This window comes from Oryza glaberrima, chromosome 2 (assembly GCF_000147395.1).
Source record: "Oryza glaberrima chromosome 2, OglaRS2, whole genome shotgun sequence".
NCBI classification, from domain to species: domain Eukaryota; kingdom Viridiplantae; phylum Streptophyta; class Magnoliopsida; order Poales; family Poaceae; genus Oryza; species Oryza glaberrima.
The window spans coordinates 27,619,128-27,636,049 of record NC_068327.1 but is presented as its reverse complement, the minus strand read 5'-3'; the positions used below and the strand labels follow the sequence as shown (position 1 = coordinate 27,636,049).

At 47.6% G+C, this 16,922-nt stretch overlaps 1 protein-coding gene across 1 annotated transcript; it reads right to left on the bottom strand.

Annotated features, from left to right (window-relative positions):
* Positions 1-1,627: 1,627 nt before the first annotated feature.
* On the bottom strand, positions 1,628-4,007 carry LOC127764494 (probable xyloglucan endotransglucosylase/hydrolase protein 30). Its single transcript, XM_052289379.1, has 4 exons — positions 3,550-4,007; positions 3,296-3,396; positions 2,486-2,694; positions 1,628-2,403 (listed from the first exon to the last, which is right to left on the bottom strand). The coding sequence occupies exons 1-4, from the start codon at positions 3,746-3,748 to the stop codon at positions 1,848-1,850; spliced, it is 1,065 nt and encodes a 354-aa protein (XP_052145339.1). The 5' UTR covers positions 3,749-4,007; the 3' UTR covers positions 1,628-1,847.
* Between the last annotated feature and the right edge of the window lie 12,915 nt (positions 4,008-16,922).

Sequence of the window (16,922 nt, the reverse complement as noted above, 5' to 3'; positions counted from 1 at the left end):
GGGAAGCGGCGGAGCGCGGGCTCGCGCGGGAAGCACGGGAGAGGACGCAAGGAGCTCGGGGAGGAGAGGGAAACGGAAGAGGAGATCACGAGGGTGCTTTTTATTGGCTCGGGGAGGAGAAATCGTGGCCGGACGTGGCGGATTTGAAGCGGCAACGGCCGGCGACGTGGGCGACATCGTGGGCGAAGTGGGGCTCAATTTGGCGCCAAAAATTGGGGAAAAGTGGGGGATTTGGTGGAGGAGGTGGAGGGGAACCGATTTCATGCGGTTTGGGCGCGAGGGCACGAGCGGGAGGAACCGGAATCGGCGGCGACGTGGGCGGCAATGGTGGTTTCGGCTCTGGAGGCCGAAGGTAGAGGAAGGACCTGACAGGTGGGGTCGTCGGGCCCACCTGTCGGGGAGGGAGAGAGGGAGGAGAGCCAGGGGGTTATTTAGACTTTGCGCGAGGGGAAATCGATCGGGCCGAGAAGGGAGGGGTCGGCCCGAGAGGGAGGAGGGAAGGAGAGAGGGGCGAGCGGGCCAAGGAGGGGGAAAAGATCTTGGGCCGAAAGCGGCCCAAAGACAAAGAGGGGAAATTTTATTTGTTTTCTTTTTATTTTAATTGATTAAATGAAATTTGTGCTATTAAAATTATTTCTTGAGTTCCGAAAATTCATGGGAAATTTCAGAGAGTATTTTAGGGCACAGAGAATATTGCAAAATATTCCCGGCCAATTTTAAGGGAAAATTTTAATTCTCCCATTAATTCACTCGAATAAATTGCTTTAACTTTTAATATAATTTCTAGAAATACATTATTAAATGATTTTTAAACCCGAACGAAAATCGGGGCGTTACAATTACCATTGAGATGATTTGTGAACCACTTAATGTGCGATTGAATTGGAATTGGGAATTATTGTTCTATATTGTTTTTGGAGATATATGTGATGTGTTATGTTATTTCCTGTTAAAACATTCATATGGTGGGATGAGCCTGTATATGCATGTATTGTACTATTTGAGGCATTTTAATAAAGTGCCTAAAAAGAAAAGTAAAGGCATTGTCAAAAATGCCTTGAAAATAAATTAGGGGCATATGTTAAAATACCTCAGAAAAAACTATTGGCACAAGTCCAAATGCCTCAAATGTGTATAAAGGCAATCTAAAAAGTGCCTCAAATGTGTTTAAAGGCAATCTAAAAAGTGCCTTCATCTATACTTATGAAGGCATTTTGAAAAAGTGCCTTAAAATCATTTCCCTACAGCAGTATATCCAACACTTTTTTAAGTGCCTTCTTTTAAGGATTAGAGGCATTTTTTTTTAAGTAGTTGAGGCATTCTTAAATGCCTCCGAATCCTATCCGTCCTGTAGTGGTTTTTCGATCATGGGCCGGGCGGGCCACCTTTCCCGAGTGGTATTTGCCTCGGATACACACAGGTGTTACTGTACTCCGCGTGACAGGCGACGAAAATGCAAGCATCTCCAGTTGTCCACGGCGTCCGGTCCGTTCCTTGTCCCGTCACTTTTAACACCGAATCTCGTACGTGATTATGCTTCTCGACACGCTATCAATACCTTATGGCCTACTACGGACGAGTGGCGACGATATGCGTTTATGGGTTACGCCGAACAAAATCTTCTGAGTAATATAATCCGGTGATATCATATTATTGGCTGCCATCCAACGAATCAAAGAATAATAGTCGAAATTGGTACCGAACTTAATCCCTAGCATCTACTACCTTTACAAACTATACATACATGGAAAACCATACTACAATTAATCAATCAATACCGCAAAATTAATAGAATCTAGTAGTGTAATAGTAACCATCATATGCCATTAGCTTCCCAAGTTGACACTTCAGCTGCTGGACACGTCGAGGCGCGACATGGCTCCGGCGCCGGCGACGCCGGCCTTGCGTCCTCGGCGGCGCCCGCGGCCACGCGCCTTCATGACGACGTTCTTGGACTCGCCCCACGCCGAGAAGGACTCCTTCTCCACGTCAGAGACGTCGCACTCCGGGAACGGCCCGGCCGCGTACCGCACCGCGTCGTAGCACACGGTGTAGGTCATGTGCCGCGCGCGGAACGCGCGCATCGCGGCGCGCTTCCGCGGGGTCATGACGGCGTAGTCGGCCGTGAGGAGGCCGAGCAGATCGGGCTCGGCGCACCCGGCGCCGCCGCCGTCGCGCGGGGCGCGGAGCACCGGGTCGGCGCGGCAGCCGAGCAGCGCCAGGTCGGAGAACTCGGAGGCGAACGGCGCGTACTTGTAGTTCACCTTGTACTTGCCGCCGTCCGTGGCCCAGGTCGAACCGTCCCAGATCGTCGCGTACACCGCCATCGGCTTCGACGGGAAATCCCCGCCCATGCCCGGGTGCCTGATCACCTCCCTGATCGGTGTGTCATCGATGTAGAATCTGCATGCACATCCATTCCGTAAGCCCAAAGCTCGGTTCAGCTCAGTTTGCAGAGATTGAATAGTGCAGAGAGATCGCGTACATGATGTGGGTGGGGGCCCAGAGGACGGAGTAGCGATGGGCCTCGAGGGTGGGGTCGAAGGGGAGGAGGTAGCGCTCCTCGCGGCCGCGCGCGGTGCTGCCGTTGCCGTAGACGTTGGTCTGCACACGCCACTGGCCGCCCCAACGGCTGCCCAGGAACTCGAAGTCCAGCTCGTCGTGCGTCTTCTCGTACACGTCCCCGTTTGACAGCTGCAAATGACGACGTACACGAACAAAACCGTTAGGATCGATCGAAAGCCATCATGTGTTAGTTGGAACAAACACCTGCATTGCAACGCAAGAAAAAACTACGGAACCGTTGAATATTCCATCTACCACGGCGTTGTATTAAGTGACCCGTGCATTCACGGAGACTAACTGGTAGGAGTACTCCTGTTGTTGTACGCGTCGTGCTCGACTAATTCAGTATAAGTACGTTTTGGTGAGGGGTGATCAATGGTGGTTGAACTGGTGACTGACTGTTGAGTGCGCGTGACAGGAGAGGGGTACATTTATTCTCGGGTGCAGGCGGCGCAGCCTTTTTGGGCTTGAAAGTCCAAACAGCCCATGTGGCTCGCCCTGCTGTCTACCCTGCGCCACCAGGGCATGGGGCTGGTACGCAACTTGCTATGGTTTGTACTACTACTGTAGTACTAGCTGAATTCCGGGTTGACACGCCATGTGAGGAGGCAACAGCAGCAACGGCTCAAAACAAACCACAGGAAGATAACCTAAACAACGCGGATTTTGTGGGTAGGAGTGTAAGGAATGTTCTCAGATCGGAGCAGTGGTGAGAGAGGCAGGCACTCACGTAGAAGGCAACGACGACGCCGGCCGTGTAAGCCTTGGGCAACTTGATGGACGCGCTGAAGAAGCCGTGGAGGTAGTAATCCGAGGAGATGAACCCAGAACCTGCAGATAGACGCAGACAGCAAGTACCGTAAGAACATGACGAACAGAACACGAAGACTCATACTAATGGTGCACATGAGCAGGGGATGCAGGCGAAATCCAGTCGAGAAGGAGAGAGAGATTAGCTTTGCAAGATGATGGGGATTAACGCACCGGAGCGCCGGTCGAGCAAGAGGCGGACGCTCTTATCATCCGACGAGCGGACGAGGTTGTCGTCGCCGAACAGCGGTGAGTACCCTTCGTCGAAGGCGACGCTCGGCACGGCGAAAGCAGAGGCCACCGCCGATAAGCACAAGCACGTCGCGGCGACGGCGAACACGGCCGCCAAAAAGAACCTGGCCTCCAACGCCATGGCTGGCCGCTTTTGATGCTCTAGCTAGCTGCTCCGATCTCTCTCTCTCTATCTCTGGCTCTCGCCTCCTCACTTATATTCCCCTTTCTTTCTCAAGAACCGAACTTTTCTCTCCCTACCCCTGGCGTCGCGCTGCCCAAGAACCCACGCTGTCGTGTTATATACGCGGTACCACTATTGGTAGGAGCCTCCCGCAGAGATAGATACTCTCCCCCATATATCCTACTCCAATCTGATGTGTGCAGCCACTTTCGCTAGGTTGCACTGCACATGCTGAGTTGGTTTTGTGCTAGTGCTGCGTAGGGCCCTCCTGTGCGAAAAAACCCACACTGCTAATCAGAGCAAGACTGCAAGGAATAGACGAAAGGATGAGATTGAGAGCCAGAGAGGTTTATCAGCTTAACCAGGCAATGAGGAACGGAGAAGGTGGGTAACCAACAGCTAAGCTTTGCTGGTGATGGGGGAAGAGGCATGGACCTAGCTACTTGGGATTTCCCGTTGCCTTGTCCTGTTTCAACTCGTCAGAAATTCGGTATTGCACAATGTACACCCAATAATGCAAACATTGGTAGGTAAAACTCATGTGACGCGTTTGCCAGTTTGGGGGGAAGCCCGGAAAAAGGGGCGGAGGTTTTTGGATGTTTTACGTAGAACGCGCCATAACTTGGGTTACTCCGAAGGTGACGTGCGTGAGCGGTTGAGCCAGCAAGCTGCGTTGTCCTGAACTCCGGATTAATCGGGCACGTATTTACTCCGTCCGATTCGCTTTTTCACCTGCCGGTATGGCGCGTTGTAGTACAACATTTCCAGCCATGCACCAGCTGTACAGCAATCGCGGCGTTCTGCTCTTCCTGACCGTTTGTCCTGCTGCTTCCTGCTATTGCTCCCGTGCAGCGTGCGCCACCGTGCGAGGCAAGAGAGCGCTTTGAGCCGTGGACGCTGGTCACCGAAACAAACCAAACCAATTCAAATTCAAATTCAAGTAGATATCAGCCCTTCTAATTTCGACGTAGCTGAAGCCTTGTAAAAACGCCTTTTGTTCCCGGTCTCCGGCTGGATGTGGATGGGGTACGCGTATAGCAGTAACAACGCAAAAGGCAACACGTATCTCCGATCGTCTCGGCCGCCCACGGGCCATGCCAAGCTCTGCCAACCACCGATCGATCACATGGAGATGCAGGTGCTCAGTCAGCGGCATACCGGCATACACTTCGAACAGTTGAACGATATGGCCCAAAGCTAAATCAAGTATACGGAGTTAATTATCCGACCCGCCGCCAAGACCGGAAGGGAAGAACCCAATATAAAACGGCCGCAACGAGGACATGCATACACATGATTCGACCAATGACTCGACGAGACAGTGCGACACACGGGTCCCCGTCCCTCATGTGCGCCGTCCCCAAAAACGCCTAGACACAAGCACGCGCACGCAGGCGGCTGCGGCCAGCGTCAAACTGCTACAGCGGCGACGCCTCGCGGGGTCTCGCGCCCTCGCCTCGCCATTGGCCGCTTCGACCTTTGCTCCGGTTGCACCTAGAGATGGGGCAATGGTACCCATAACCCAAGACCTGACGGATTTTTACTCTATTAGAAGCTAATCGTGTTCTAATTTTTATACCCGTGGGTCTACTAACGGACGAAAACTCTTAACTATTAGGTACGTGGGTATGGGTATGTTCTTTATCCACCCGTACCCACCAACCCGTGGGTAGAAAAAACCCGTTTATTGAGCCTAAAACTATGAGCAATATAACTCTCGACGACTACTAAATTATAGCATAAAACTTCTTTCACATCTTAAAGCATTGCTTAGTCTAGTTATATGAAATTATTATTTGATTTCTTAATTATGTAATGTGGTTGTATAATTTTTTTACTCGCCTTTTAACACTAATATTAATAGCATTGTTGCTAGAGAAAATATTGATGGTTTACAACTCTAATATGGCTAATTATAGTACAAAACTATAAATACTACAAATCAATTATATGTGTATGGGTACCCGTTGGATACCCGTTACCCGCACGGGTGTGGGTATGGGGATAATTTTGTACCCGCGATGGGTGTGAGTATTTAAGTGGGAGTATTTAGACATCGTGGGTGTGAGTATGGGGCAAGAGAACCCGATAGGTATGCACCCGTTGCCATCTCTAGTTGCACCCAGTGCGCCCGGTGTTTTCTCTCCTCCCCTCGCCTGTGAAACCGCCTCGTCTGTTTCTGCAAGTGGGGGTGTGAAAAATTACGCGCCCAGGGTCACGTGTAGGTGCACTGCTGCGTGGTCAATGAGAGAAGCGAGAGACAAGCATCGCTCGGTTTCACGGGTGTGGCAAGGAGTAACAAAAGGCTGCATGAGTTAGTGGGTAGCTACAGTTCAGATCGTTCAACTTTCAATAGGGTTTTTAGTCAGGTTCGATGGATCATCTGAGCCCACGCCCTAGCAGGGTTTCTGAAAAGAAGCGATCACACGACATGGCCCCATGTCGCATATGGGTGATTAGTGGTTACCAATCGCCGAAATCTGTTGGCACGATAGACGACTCAGGCTGCTGTGGTAGCAGGTTTCGTGGACGCAACAACGCAGCACGCTAATCTTGTTAGTTTCCGTTTCGCCTCCAGCGATTTAACCTCCAAGTGGTAGTACCTGTCAATGCCAGATACACGTTAATTATTTTTTTCGTGAACACGTAAAAAATTTACATGTTAATATATTAAAAGAATGTTAATATATTAAAAGAAAAGGAGTTTTGGTTACAAAACACACAAAGGAGAAAAAACAAAGGTAAAAACTAAAGATTAGGAACTACTATGGCTGCTAAATGTAAAGGGGCATAAATTATGTATGCTACTCCGGTCCTGGTTCCTCCCTCTCGTTCTTGGCACGTTAATTATGTACTGGTAGTACTAGTAATATCTATGTTGCCACCATTTATTTACCGTGACACTGCCCAGCATGATCTGCTCTTCTTCCACCTTTTCCCATGGAGATGCCCAATTGCCCATTATTCCTGACCTTACCTTGCAGAGCAGGGATAAGATGATAAGATTTCAGAAATCGAATTCGGGCTGGGCACACGAATCAAAGGGCAGCTAGAGCAACAGCATGTGGAGACTATCAACCCCACATTCGCGCGCAAGGCTTTCCCAGAGCAGCTTAATCCCCCGGTTAAATCATCGGAAAGGCATCATGTGAAGCTCCCTGATGAATCACTGACAATCGACAAAACTGCCTACCCGCACCATTTGTTCACGCCGCCCCGTGCATGTCACGTTCCTTTCGCCCAAAGCATACAAGCAAGCGTACGTATACGTCTACACGAGTATATCCCATATATACCCGTTTAGCTGAAGACCACATGGCACATGGTCAGCAGCTAGCATGCCATTGTTAAGCATCCGGCATTAGAAGCTTCTGCCTATATGCGTACTGGTCGTCATTTCCTCTGGAACAACTGGTGATGAATACATCGACGCGATGCTTAATATGACGACCGTGATGGTCCATGCTTAACAACTTAGCCGGGGACGTTTTCTCGAGATAGGATAGGATCAACGGGTGAGTGTGAGTGTGAGTGTGCAGCTGGTTGCCACTAATCCTACAGCTGTGCCATGTGCGAGCGTGCAAACAGTGCGGGGAAGCAGCTCGCAGTTGGACAGCTCGTCATAATGCCATTACGTGGATTACACGTAACTGGGCCTTTCGCAACCCCTGCTCCATCATTAACGCCGCCCGGTAGGCGACGACAACACCCCAGCAAGCACACACACAGGGGCTCTGTAGTGATGGTAGAATGGCATAGTGTGCGTTTGCCGAGTGTCATCGAGTCAGCTGACACGCTCGCCCGCCGCGATGTTTTGTAGCCTCACGGAAGAGCAGTTTCTTCGGGGAACGGGATGTGGCGTCGTGGCGAAGCAGGGGATCCCGCGGAGATGAGTGTCGCGTTGTTGCGCGCGCACGAAAGGTTCATCGAAACGGTGAAACGATTCGCTCATCGTGCAACGCCCCGCCGCGCGTGACGGCGCGCGCGAGCACCACCCTGTCCACCGCGGCTTGGGCCGGTGCTCTGAATAGACGGAGACTGGGCCTAGTTTAGTAGCCACGGACCCGCGGTTGGTTCGCGGCAGCGCTTCGGGCCTCGGCGCCTGGGACATGCGCGCTAGGCCGTCTGAGAGCGAGGCCGCCTCGGCGAACAGGCCGAAGCGGGACCGTCTGAGACGCACATGGCGTCTCGATCGTTCTGAAAGCCCGCGTAGGGGAATAAGTTCACTGTGACTCCCTTAACTAGTGGCCAAATCTATTCCGTACAGTTGTCGCAATAGCGGATATCATGACCCCTCAGCTATAAAAACTAGGGATGGCAATGGGGCGGGGCGGAGACAGGTTAGGCTGGAACGGCCCCACCCCTGAGCCCCGACCCTTACACCCACACCCGGCCCCGAGTGGACATGCGGGTGCAAATCAGCCCCCGCACCCGGGGCCCCGCAACCTGACCGGGGCCCCGCAACCTGACCGGGGCCCCGCTGTGAGTAGCAACTTCATCAAATCAGCACAGAACGTACAAGACGATCGTTAATTTAGCAAGGAAAAATATTGTACATACTTCACACATGTGACACACAAGCTCAGATCAGAAATTTTGTTCTAATTAGGGAATCAAGAAATACCGTTTAGAGTATCAGCCTTCAACTTCTGTGTGCTATGCCGCTGCCGTGCATTCGCGTCGCCGCCACGCCGCCGGAAAGGAGGGGAGGGGACGGTGGAGAGGGCAACCGGAGGGGAGGGGACAGGGGACAGCGAGATCCGTAGGTGCGGGCGTGCGGCGCTGGCTTCTGGGAGGAGTCGGCTAGGGACCTAGGGTTAGGAATGCTGGTTATATATGACTTGGACTGAGATGGACTGTTTGGGCCTCTAATAGGCTATGTTTTAAGAGGTCATATACCCCCCGGGGCCCCGCGGGTCACCTGCGGGTGGAATGTCCCCCCCGGCCCCTCACCCGCACAAATGCGGGGCCCTGGCCCCGGCGCACTCGTGAGGCAAAAATGTCACTCGAGGGCGGGTCCCCGCAGGGGACCAGCACCACGGGGAGAATTGCCACCCCTAATAAAAACCGATACAATTTGACTCCTCTATGATTTTGGAGGTTGGTTTCATTGATGTGACAGTGTTGACCTGATCTTCATCCTAACTCCAACGCGACGCTTATGTGACATTAGAATTAAAAAAAAAGGTATATTGAGGACTCATTTGTCATTCAAAAAAAATTGTGGCACCACCGACATATGGAGCCCACATGTCATTCCCTCTCTCTCCGGTTGTGATGGGCAGGCGAAGGGGAAGAGAGAAGGGAGAGAGGGGATAACATGTGGGCCCACATGTCGGTGGGTTTCACAATTTTTGTTGTCAATGATAAATGAGTCTCATATATTTTTTTTTCAATTCTAATCTCACATAAGCGCCACATCAACGTCACGTGGGACAAAGACCAGGTTAACACCATCACATAGACGTCACGTTAGTGAAACTGTCCTCCAAAACCATTGTGGGAGTCAAATTGCAGTGGTTTTAATAAATGATAGGTCAAGATATCCGGTACTGAGGTTCAAGCATACGAATTAGATTCGGCATGATTTGTGATTTTGTGTTACTCAAGTACTTTCCGGCTTGTAAATTGACCTCAAGCATACGAATTAGATTCGGCATGATTTGTGATTTTGTGTTACTCAAGTACTTTCCGGCTTGTAAATTGTGAAGTGTCATTCCAACATGTCTGGCCTGGATTTCTCTTTTTGAGAAAGGATGCTGATTGTTTCTTTCCCTTCTCTATAAGCTTTTTTTAGATAATGGAATGTAACATCCTGGCCTTTACTCAAAGAGCTACAATCAATTATTACATAACTTACACAGAAAGTTAATGATAGCAGAAACAAAGCTAAGCAAACACAAACTAATAGACACCAACAGAAGAAAAAGATCTCCTAACTACTGAATTCTATTAGAAAACTTTCACCCGAAGTTGGCAAATAGATGCATAATTGTCATCTCAAGTTTACGTCATTCATCATTTATTAACTTGATATCTTCATCATGCATTTGTAACCTGCAGAGTATTAATGTCGACGGAGTGGGAATAAAAATTTCCGCTTTCCACGATATTTGCTCTTAATAGAGATATTTCTAATCATACTTCTCTACTCCTGAATACAAACTCATCTTCTACATGTAATAGTCAATATAACTCCTCTAAGAGTAGGAGTCGATAATACTTGATTCACTCTTAGCCTGCACAAAAGTAGCTTTCGATAGTCTTTGATTCACTTTTAGTCTGCACGCATAGGAACTTTGGATAATCCTCGATTAACTTTTAGTTTGTATTTTTAGATAATGGATTTTTTATCCATCCCGTTTCTATATTCACAGCCAAAACATATCCAAGTACTTAGACTTCAAACCTCATGCGGAGGAATACACGAAAATAAAACAAAACAAAGGTAAGGCTTAGCTTCAACCTTTATGACGACAAATTCCTGCATACATAGTAACTTTGAAGTGCCATCTTTTTTTTTTTTGTCTGTTCTGTGGCTTTTCCTTCTCTTCAATTTGGCTTTGTTGTTGATGTAGATCTACAGATGGAAAAGGTGGCTGTGTTTTTCTTGTTGAGCATTCGTGCGGTGCGACTCTAGTAAATTCAGCGTAACCGATTCAACATCCAGATTCTGCAGCGGATTACTGTTTGCAAAGCAGTTCTTGAAAATGGCTGATGATGCATCTCCCGCGACCCATGAAGAAAAGAAAGCTTAGCTTTTCTGCAGCTGGGTTCAGAATGTCTGTAGGCAACTAGGCATATATAAGAGTACTCCATATATAACGATCTATTACGTACTGCGCCTCCAGAATCCTTATGTATGCTGTGTGCAAAGCGTGCATATTGCAGTATTGAGCAGCTTAAACTTTGCTAATTAAGTAACACATGATCATCAAGAGAGATCAATCTTGCCACTCCATTTATCTATCTGAAAGCTGATATACATACCGAAATTTATTGACAACGCGTAACCTGCATGTTTGCCTTCCCTGCTTATTCCCTTCCTGGTCTCCATATATGATGTATGCAGGCTGATAGCAGGATTCTGCGAGAGTAGACTGATAAGCAGGAATGTGCGAGAGGATCATTTGCGTGTCGATTGTCGAATCGGGCTTATTCACCATCCCGTTTCCACACCACTTCCACAGCAACCAAAGGAAATGATCAAATGATTCAATGTGCACGAAAACGAAAAAAAGAAAAAGGAAATCTCCGGACGAAGGGATTATTAATCCATGCCGGCCTCATCCTCCAGCACTCCAGCTCTGCTAGCCACTGTAAAATGCTTTGCCGTATTCTTCACTACAGTTCGAGAGAGTCAGCGCCGCCATCCTATGCCGACTAGTCCTAACCCCCTCAATTATCGGTCATCAGCGCCGCCATCCAGCGCTGGAAGCATGCACACGCCTGCGCTAAAAATGAGCAGCAGCTCTGGATCCGACGACCACCTGCGGGGATCATCAGCAACCCTTGTCGTGGCGTCGTGCGCAATACTGCGATTCAGCGCATGAGCGCATCACATCCGCAGCTAGAAAAAGGCCACGGTGACCGTATCATCATCTGTTATTACCGAAGGAGATCACTTGCGTTTGCACCACCTTCCTGCGTAAATCCCGGTCCAGATTAAAATACGCTTACATCCAAGAAGCGTGCATCTCGCGCGCGTCGAGGTAAAACAAACCTACCCCGTTACCACTACTTTGTTGCTTTCGTCCAGATCCCGGTCTGCAGCTGCAGCGTGCGTGCCGCCAGTATATAAAAAACCCCGAAACCAAACGCTGTGAGCTCGCTGTCGCTGGTCGACCGGCCGATCAGCGTGCAGACATCGCCGATGCGTACATACCACACTGTGATGACATCGTGGGTCGTAGGGTCGTAGCTAGCGGCCGTGTGCACCGGGAGTTCGGGACCGCGTTCACAGGAGCCAACACGAAAGTTGGCAGTAGAAGCGAGTATGGAATGGAATGATGTGATGGAAGCGTCCAAGGTTTACCTTTCCGATCATAGACCGCAGGATCTATACCTCGTATGAAAATATTATAACAAATTCTAAATAAATTTTGCTCCAATTTACAATTTTAAATTTGAATTCTTTAGAAACATTAAAAAATTCTCATGAAAATCCGCTTTCGTCTCACGTCGAAACCTTGAAATTTGACTTTTTCTTTTTTTTTTTTTTGGAAACGTGAATCCTTGCATCCACCTCTAGCTCCAAGCCTCTCATTCAGCGCCACTAGATTCCAGTTTTTTCTTTAAAAAAATAAAAGAAGAAGATATTGCATTTCTGTAGCCCTTTAAATCCTGGTCGCAAATGGCAGCCAATTAGCGAACGCGACGGGCCTGGTATGAAAAATTATGAACACTGCAGCACACGTGACGCTCCTTGCCCACTGCCAGCCAGAGCCCAGACCAGAGTATCAGCGATGGACACTTTCCACAGCAAAGCTATAGCACAGAAACATGGTCCATGCTCAAAGCCAGCACAGATACACACGGTCCACGCACGGAAATACTGGATATTTTAAGACGGAAATAAATAAATTTGCCCTTGATATTTATAGTGACAACCATCTGTAAGGAAAATAAGTAGAGATATAATCTCACTTAAAATATCTAAAACTCAAATTACAACTAGACAAATTAATCCAGATTTGATATTGGGATAACAGACATGGCACATTGTAAGTACCACACACTGGCGGAGAAACCATCTTTCGTCGGTCGGCCGAATTCCACAATAGTCCCGGTTGCAATAAAAATCGGGGCTAAAGATGATCTTTAGTCCCGGTTAAAAAGGGTAACGAGTATATTTGATCTTTAGTCCCGGTTGGTAACACACCAACCGGGACTAAAGATGATCTTTAGTCCTGGTTCAAATGCTGTCAGGGCATGTCAGGTCTCCCTGGGATCTTTAGTCCCGGTTGGTATCGTAACTTTAGTCCCGGTTGGTACTAAAGATCCCGGAGATCCCGGAGATCTTTAGCCCCGGTTCATAACACCAACCGGGACTAAAGTCCCACCCCTATATATATATATATATGTCTTCTTCCTCCTCCAGCTGCCCGAGCAAACTTCAAAATTTCTTCAAAAAAGAGAGGAGGTCATGCCAAAATTTCTAATGAATTTATTTTGGTGATTATATACAAATCGGAGGTGCCTAAAAGGTTAGCAACTTCATCCTCCAATGTTTTTTTTTGTCATATTACATCTGGAGCTATGTTTTGCACACTTTTTTGTCTCCGAAATTTAGTTGTAAGTTGATGAGAGAGAATTTGTGTGGGGAAGAAAGAATATATAGAAATTTAGTTTATTTGCTAAAGAAGGTTTTATAAAATAGTTGAGAAGGAAAATATAGTGAAAGTTAATCTTAAATAATAGAAAACAAACTAAAATGAAAATTAAAAGAAGTACAACACATTAATATTAGTTTAAAACTTTAGAAATAGTAAATAAGAATTATTTGGTGTAATATTTTATAATTTTTGTATGAATAATGATATGTCATTATTGTATGACTATTGAAAGAGTTTGTAATTATTTTATAATTATTGTATGACTGTCATTATTGTAAGAATAATTATTTGTGTACGATTTTTTTCATGTCATGTAGATGGATCGGCAATGGATGTACGCTGACCGGCGGTCCAAAGAGTTTATTGACGGCGTGCATTATTTTTTGAGAGTGGCCGAAGCTAACAGACATAAGGGTTTTATTTGTTGTCCATGCAATAAGTGTAAGAATCAGAAGGAGTATTCTGTATCCAGGACTATTCATTTCCACTTGTTTGAGTCGGGGTTCATGCCAAGCTATAATTGTTGGACATCCCACGGAGAGCAAGGTGTTGAAATGGAAGAAGATGAAGTGGAAGACGACAATATTCTGGACTTTGCTCAGTACGTTGGATTTGAAGGAAATCAAACGGGCGAGGAGGAAAGGGATGCTGATGGTAACAACGTTGCGGATGATCTTGGTCAGATGTTGCAGGACGCCAAGGAGGACTGCGAAAGTGAAAAGGGGGCCCATAAATTGGACAAGATGTTAGAGGACCACAGAACGTCGTTGTACCCAGGTTGCGAGCAGGGGCACAAAAAGTTGGATACCACTCTGGAGTTCTTGCAATGGAAGGCAAAAAATGGTGTTAGTGACAAGGCATTTGGCGATTTATTGAAACTCGTCAAGAACATTCTTCCGGAGGGAAATAAATTGCCCGAGACAACGTACGAGTCTAAGAAGATAGTCTGCCCTCTAGGACTGGAAGTTCAGAAGATTCACGCATGTCCAAATGATTGTATCCTATATCGCGGTGAGGAGTACGAGAACCTAGAAGCATGCCCTGTTTACAAAGCACTACGATACAAGATTAGACGAGACGATCCAGGAGAAGTTGACGGGCAGCTAACAAAGAAGAGAATTCCTGCTAAGGTGATGTGGTATTTCCCTATAATACCACGGCTAAGGTGTTTGTTCAGGAACAAGGGGAATGCTAGAATGATGCGATGGCACGCTGAAGAGCGTCAACAGGACGGGATGCTGAGACACCCCGCCGATGGTTCGCAGTGGCGAAACATCGACAGAAAATTTAAAGACTTTGGAAAGGACGCACGAAACATACGGTTTGGTTTGAGTACGGATGGCATAAATCCTTTTGGAGAGATGAGCAGCGGCCATAGCACTTGGCCCGTTACGATGTGTATCTACAACCTCCCCCCTGGCTATGCATGAAGAGAAAGTACATAATGATGCCGATTATTATTCAAGGCCCCAAGCAACCTGGTAACGACGTCGATGTGTACCTAAGACCACTGGTCGAAGATCTTAAACTGTTGTGGAAGAAGGAAGGTGTCCCCATGTGGGACGAGGACAAACAGGAGGAGTTTAACCTACGAGCGCTGCTGTTCATAACCATCAACGATTGGCCTGCACTTAGCAACCTATCCGGACAGTCCAACAAGGGGTACAAGGCTTGCACTCACTATATGGATGAAACAGAAAGTACGTATCTTAAGCACTGTAGAAAGGTTGTGTACATGAGTCATCGTCGATTCCTTGCAGCAAACCACCCGGTACGGAAGAAAGGCAAGCACTTTGAACATAAGGCAGACCACCGTACGAAGCCTAAACATCGCAGCGGGAAAACAGTGTTTGCTATGGTTAAAGATCTTAAAGTAGTGTTCGGAAAGGGGCCTGGAAGCCAGCCTATAGAGAGCGAAGATGGTCACGCGGCGATGTGGAAAAAGAACTCTATATTTTGAGAGTTACCCTATTGGGAATTCTTGGACGTCCGCCACGCAATCGACGTGATGCACCTCACTAAGAACCTTTGTGTAAACCTTCTTGGCTTCCTAGGTGTATATGGAAAGTCGAAAGATACACTAGAAGCACGTAATGATCTGAAGCATATGGAACAACGCGGCGACCTTCACCCGGAACCAAAGGAGAAAGGAAGCCATTACTTGAGTCCAGCCAGCTACACTCTTAGCAAGGCAGAGAAGGAAAGTATGTTTGAATGCTTCGAGAGCATAAAGGAACCGTCTGGATACTCCACGAATATCATGCGAATAATAAGCACGAAGGAGAAGAAGTTCACAAACCTAAAGTCTCATGACTGTCACGTGTTGATGACACAACTGCTACCAGTTGTAATAAGGGGTATCCTTCCAGACAATGTTCGGGCAACAATAACAAAGCTATGTGCATTCATGAACGCAATTTCGTAGAAGGTCATCGATCCGGATAGATTAGAAGCCCTTCAAAATGATGTGGTGCAATGTCTTGTCAGTTTTGAGTTGATATTTCCACCTTCATTTTTCAATATAATGACGCATCTGCTTTGTCACCTTGTAAAAGGGATCAGTATTCTTGGGCCTGTGTACCTACACAACATGTTTCCTTTCGAGAGGTACATAGGCGTTCTGAAGAAGTATGTTCGTAACCGTGCTCGTCCAGAGGCAAGCATCGCCAAGGGGTATGGAACAAAGGAGGTCATCGAATTTTGCGTAGAATTTATTGAAGACCTTCGCCCAATCGGGGTACCTGAATGACGCCATGAAGGGAGACTACGGGGAAAGGGAACTCTCGGAAGGAAAGCAATAATGACGGTAGACAACAATTTATTCCGTAAAACCCATTTCACGGTTCTGCAACAATCTTCATTGGTAGCTCCTTACATCGAGGAGCACTTGGCTCTAGTTCGCGCCAGAAACATCGGTAAGTCCGATGCATGGAGTACACGGCATCACACTGATACTTTCCGCGCGTGGCTACGACAACATCTCATGGGTAACGAGACGATCAACCAACAACTGGCCTTCCTGGCGAGGGGACCATCTGGGTCGATCGCGACATTCTAGGGATATGAGATCAATGAGTACACATTCTACACGAGAGCCCAAGACATGAAGAGCACGAACCAAAACAGCGCTGTTCGTATCGATGCCATGGGACACGATGGAACAACTGGCACGTATTACGGTGCCATCGAGGATATATGGGAACTTGACTATGGTCCTCTCAAGGTCCCTCTGTTCCGGTGCCAATGGGTTAGGTTGACTGGTGGAGGCGTAATGATTGATGACAGTGGGATGACAACAGTTGACCTTAAAAAGGTTGGATACTCGGACGAACCTTTTGTCCTTGCCAATGATGTAACGCAAGTCTTTTACGTGAAGGACATGTCTAGCAAAGGAAAGAAGGGCAGAGAGCCTGACGAGCCGAAGCGTCATGTGGTTCTCCCAGGCAAAAGAAAATCGTCGGAGTTGAGGACAAGACTGACGAGGATTACGATCAGTTTGATGGGCAACCCCCTTTCACGGTGACGATTGACCCTAGCATCCTCCTATCAAATGAAGACACCCCTTACTCACGTAGCGATCACAAGGAGGGAACAATAGTGAGGAGAAAATACGTGCGGTCAACCGTCACCGCCGATGTATTGCCGTAATTATTGTGTACACGATTTAAGCTATTTTGGATGTATTGATTATCCATATAAATCAATTGTTGTATGGCATATGTTAATTACGTACGATTATTAGAGGTTTTAACAATTTTAAATCATGTAATTGCTAGTTATATGCGATAATTAGAATT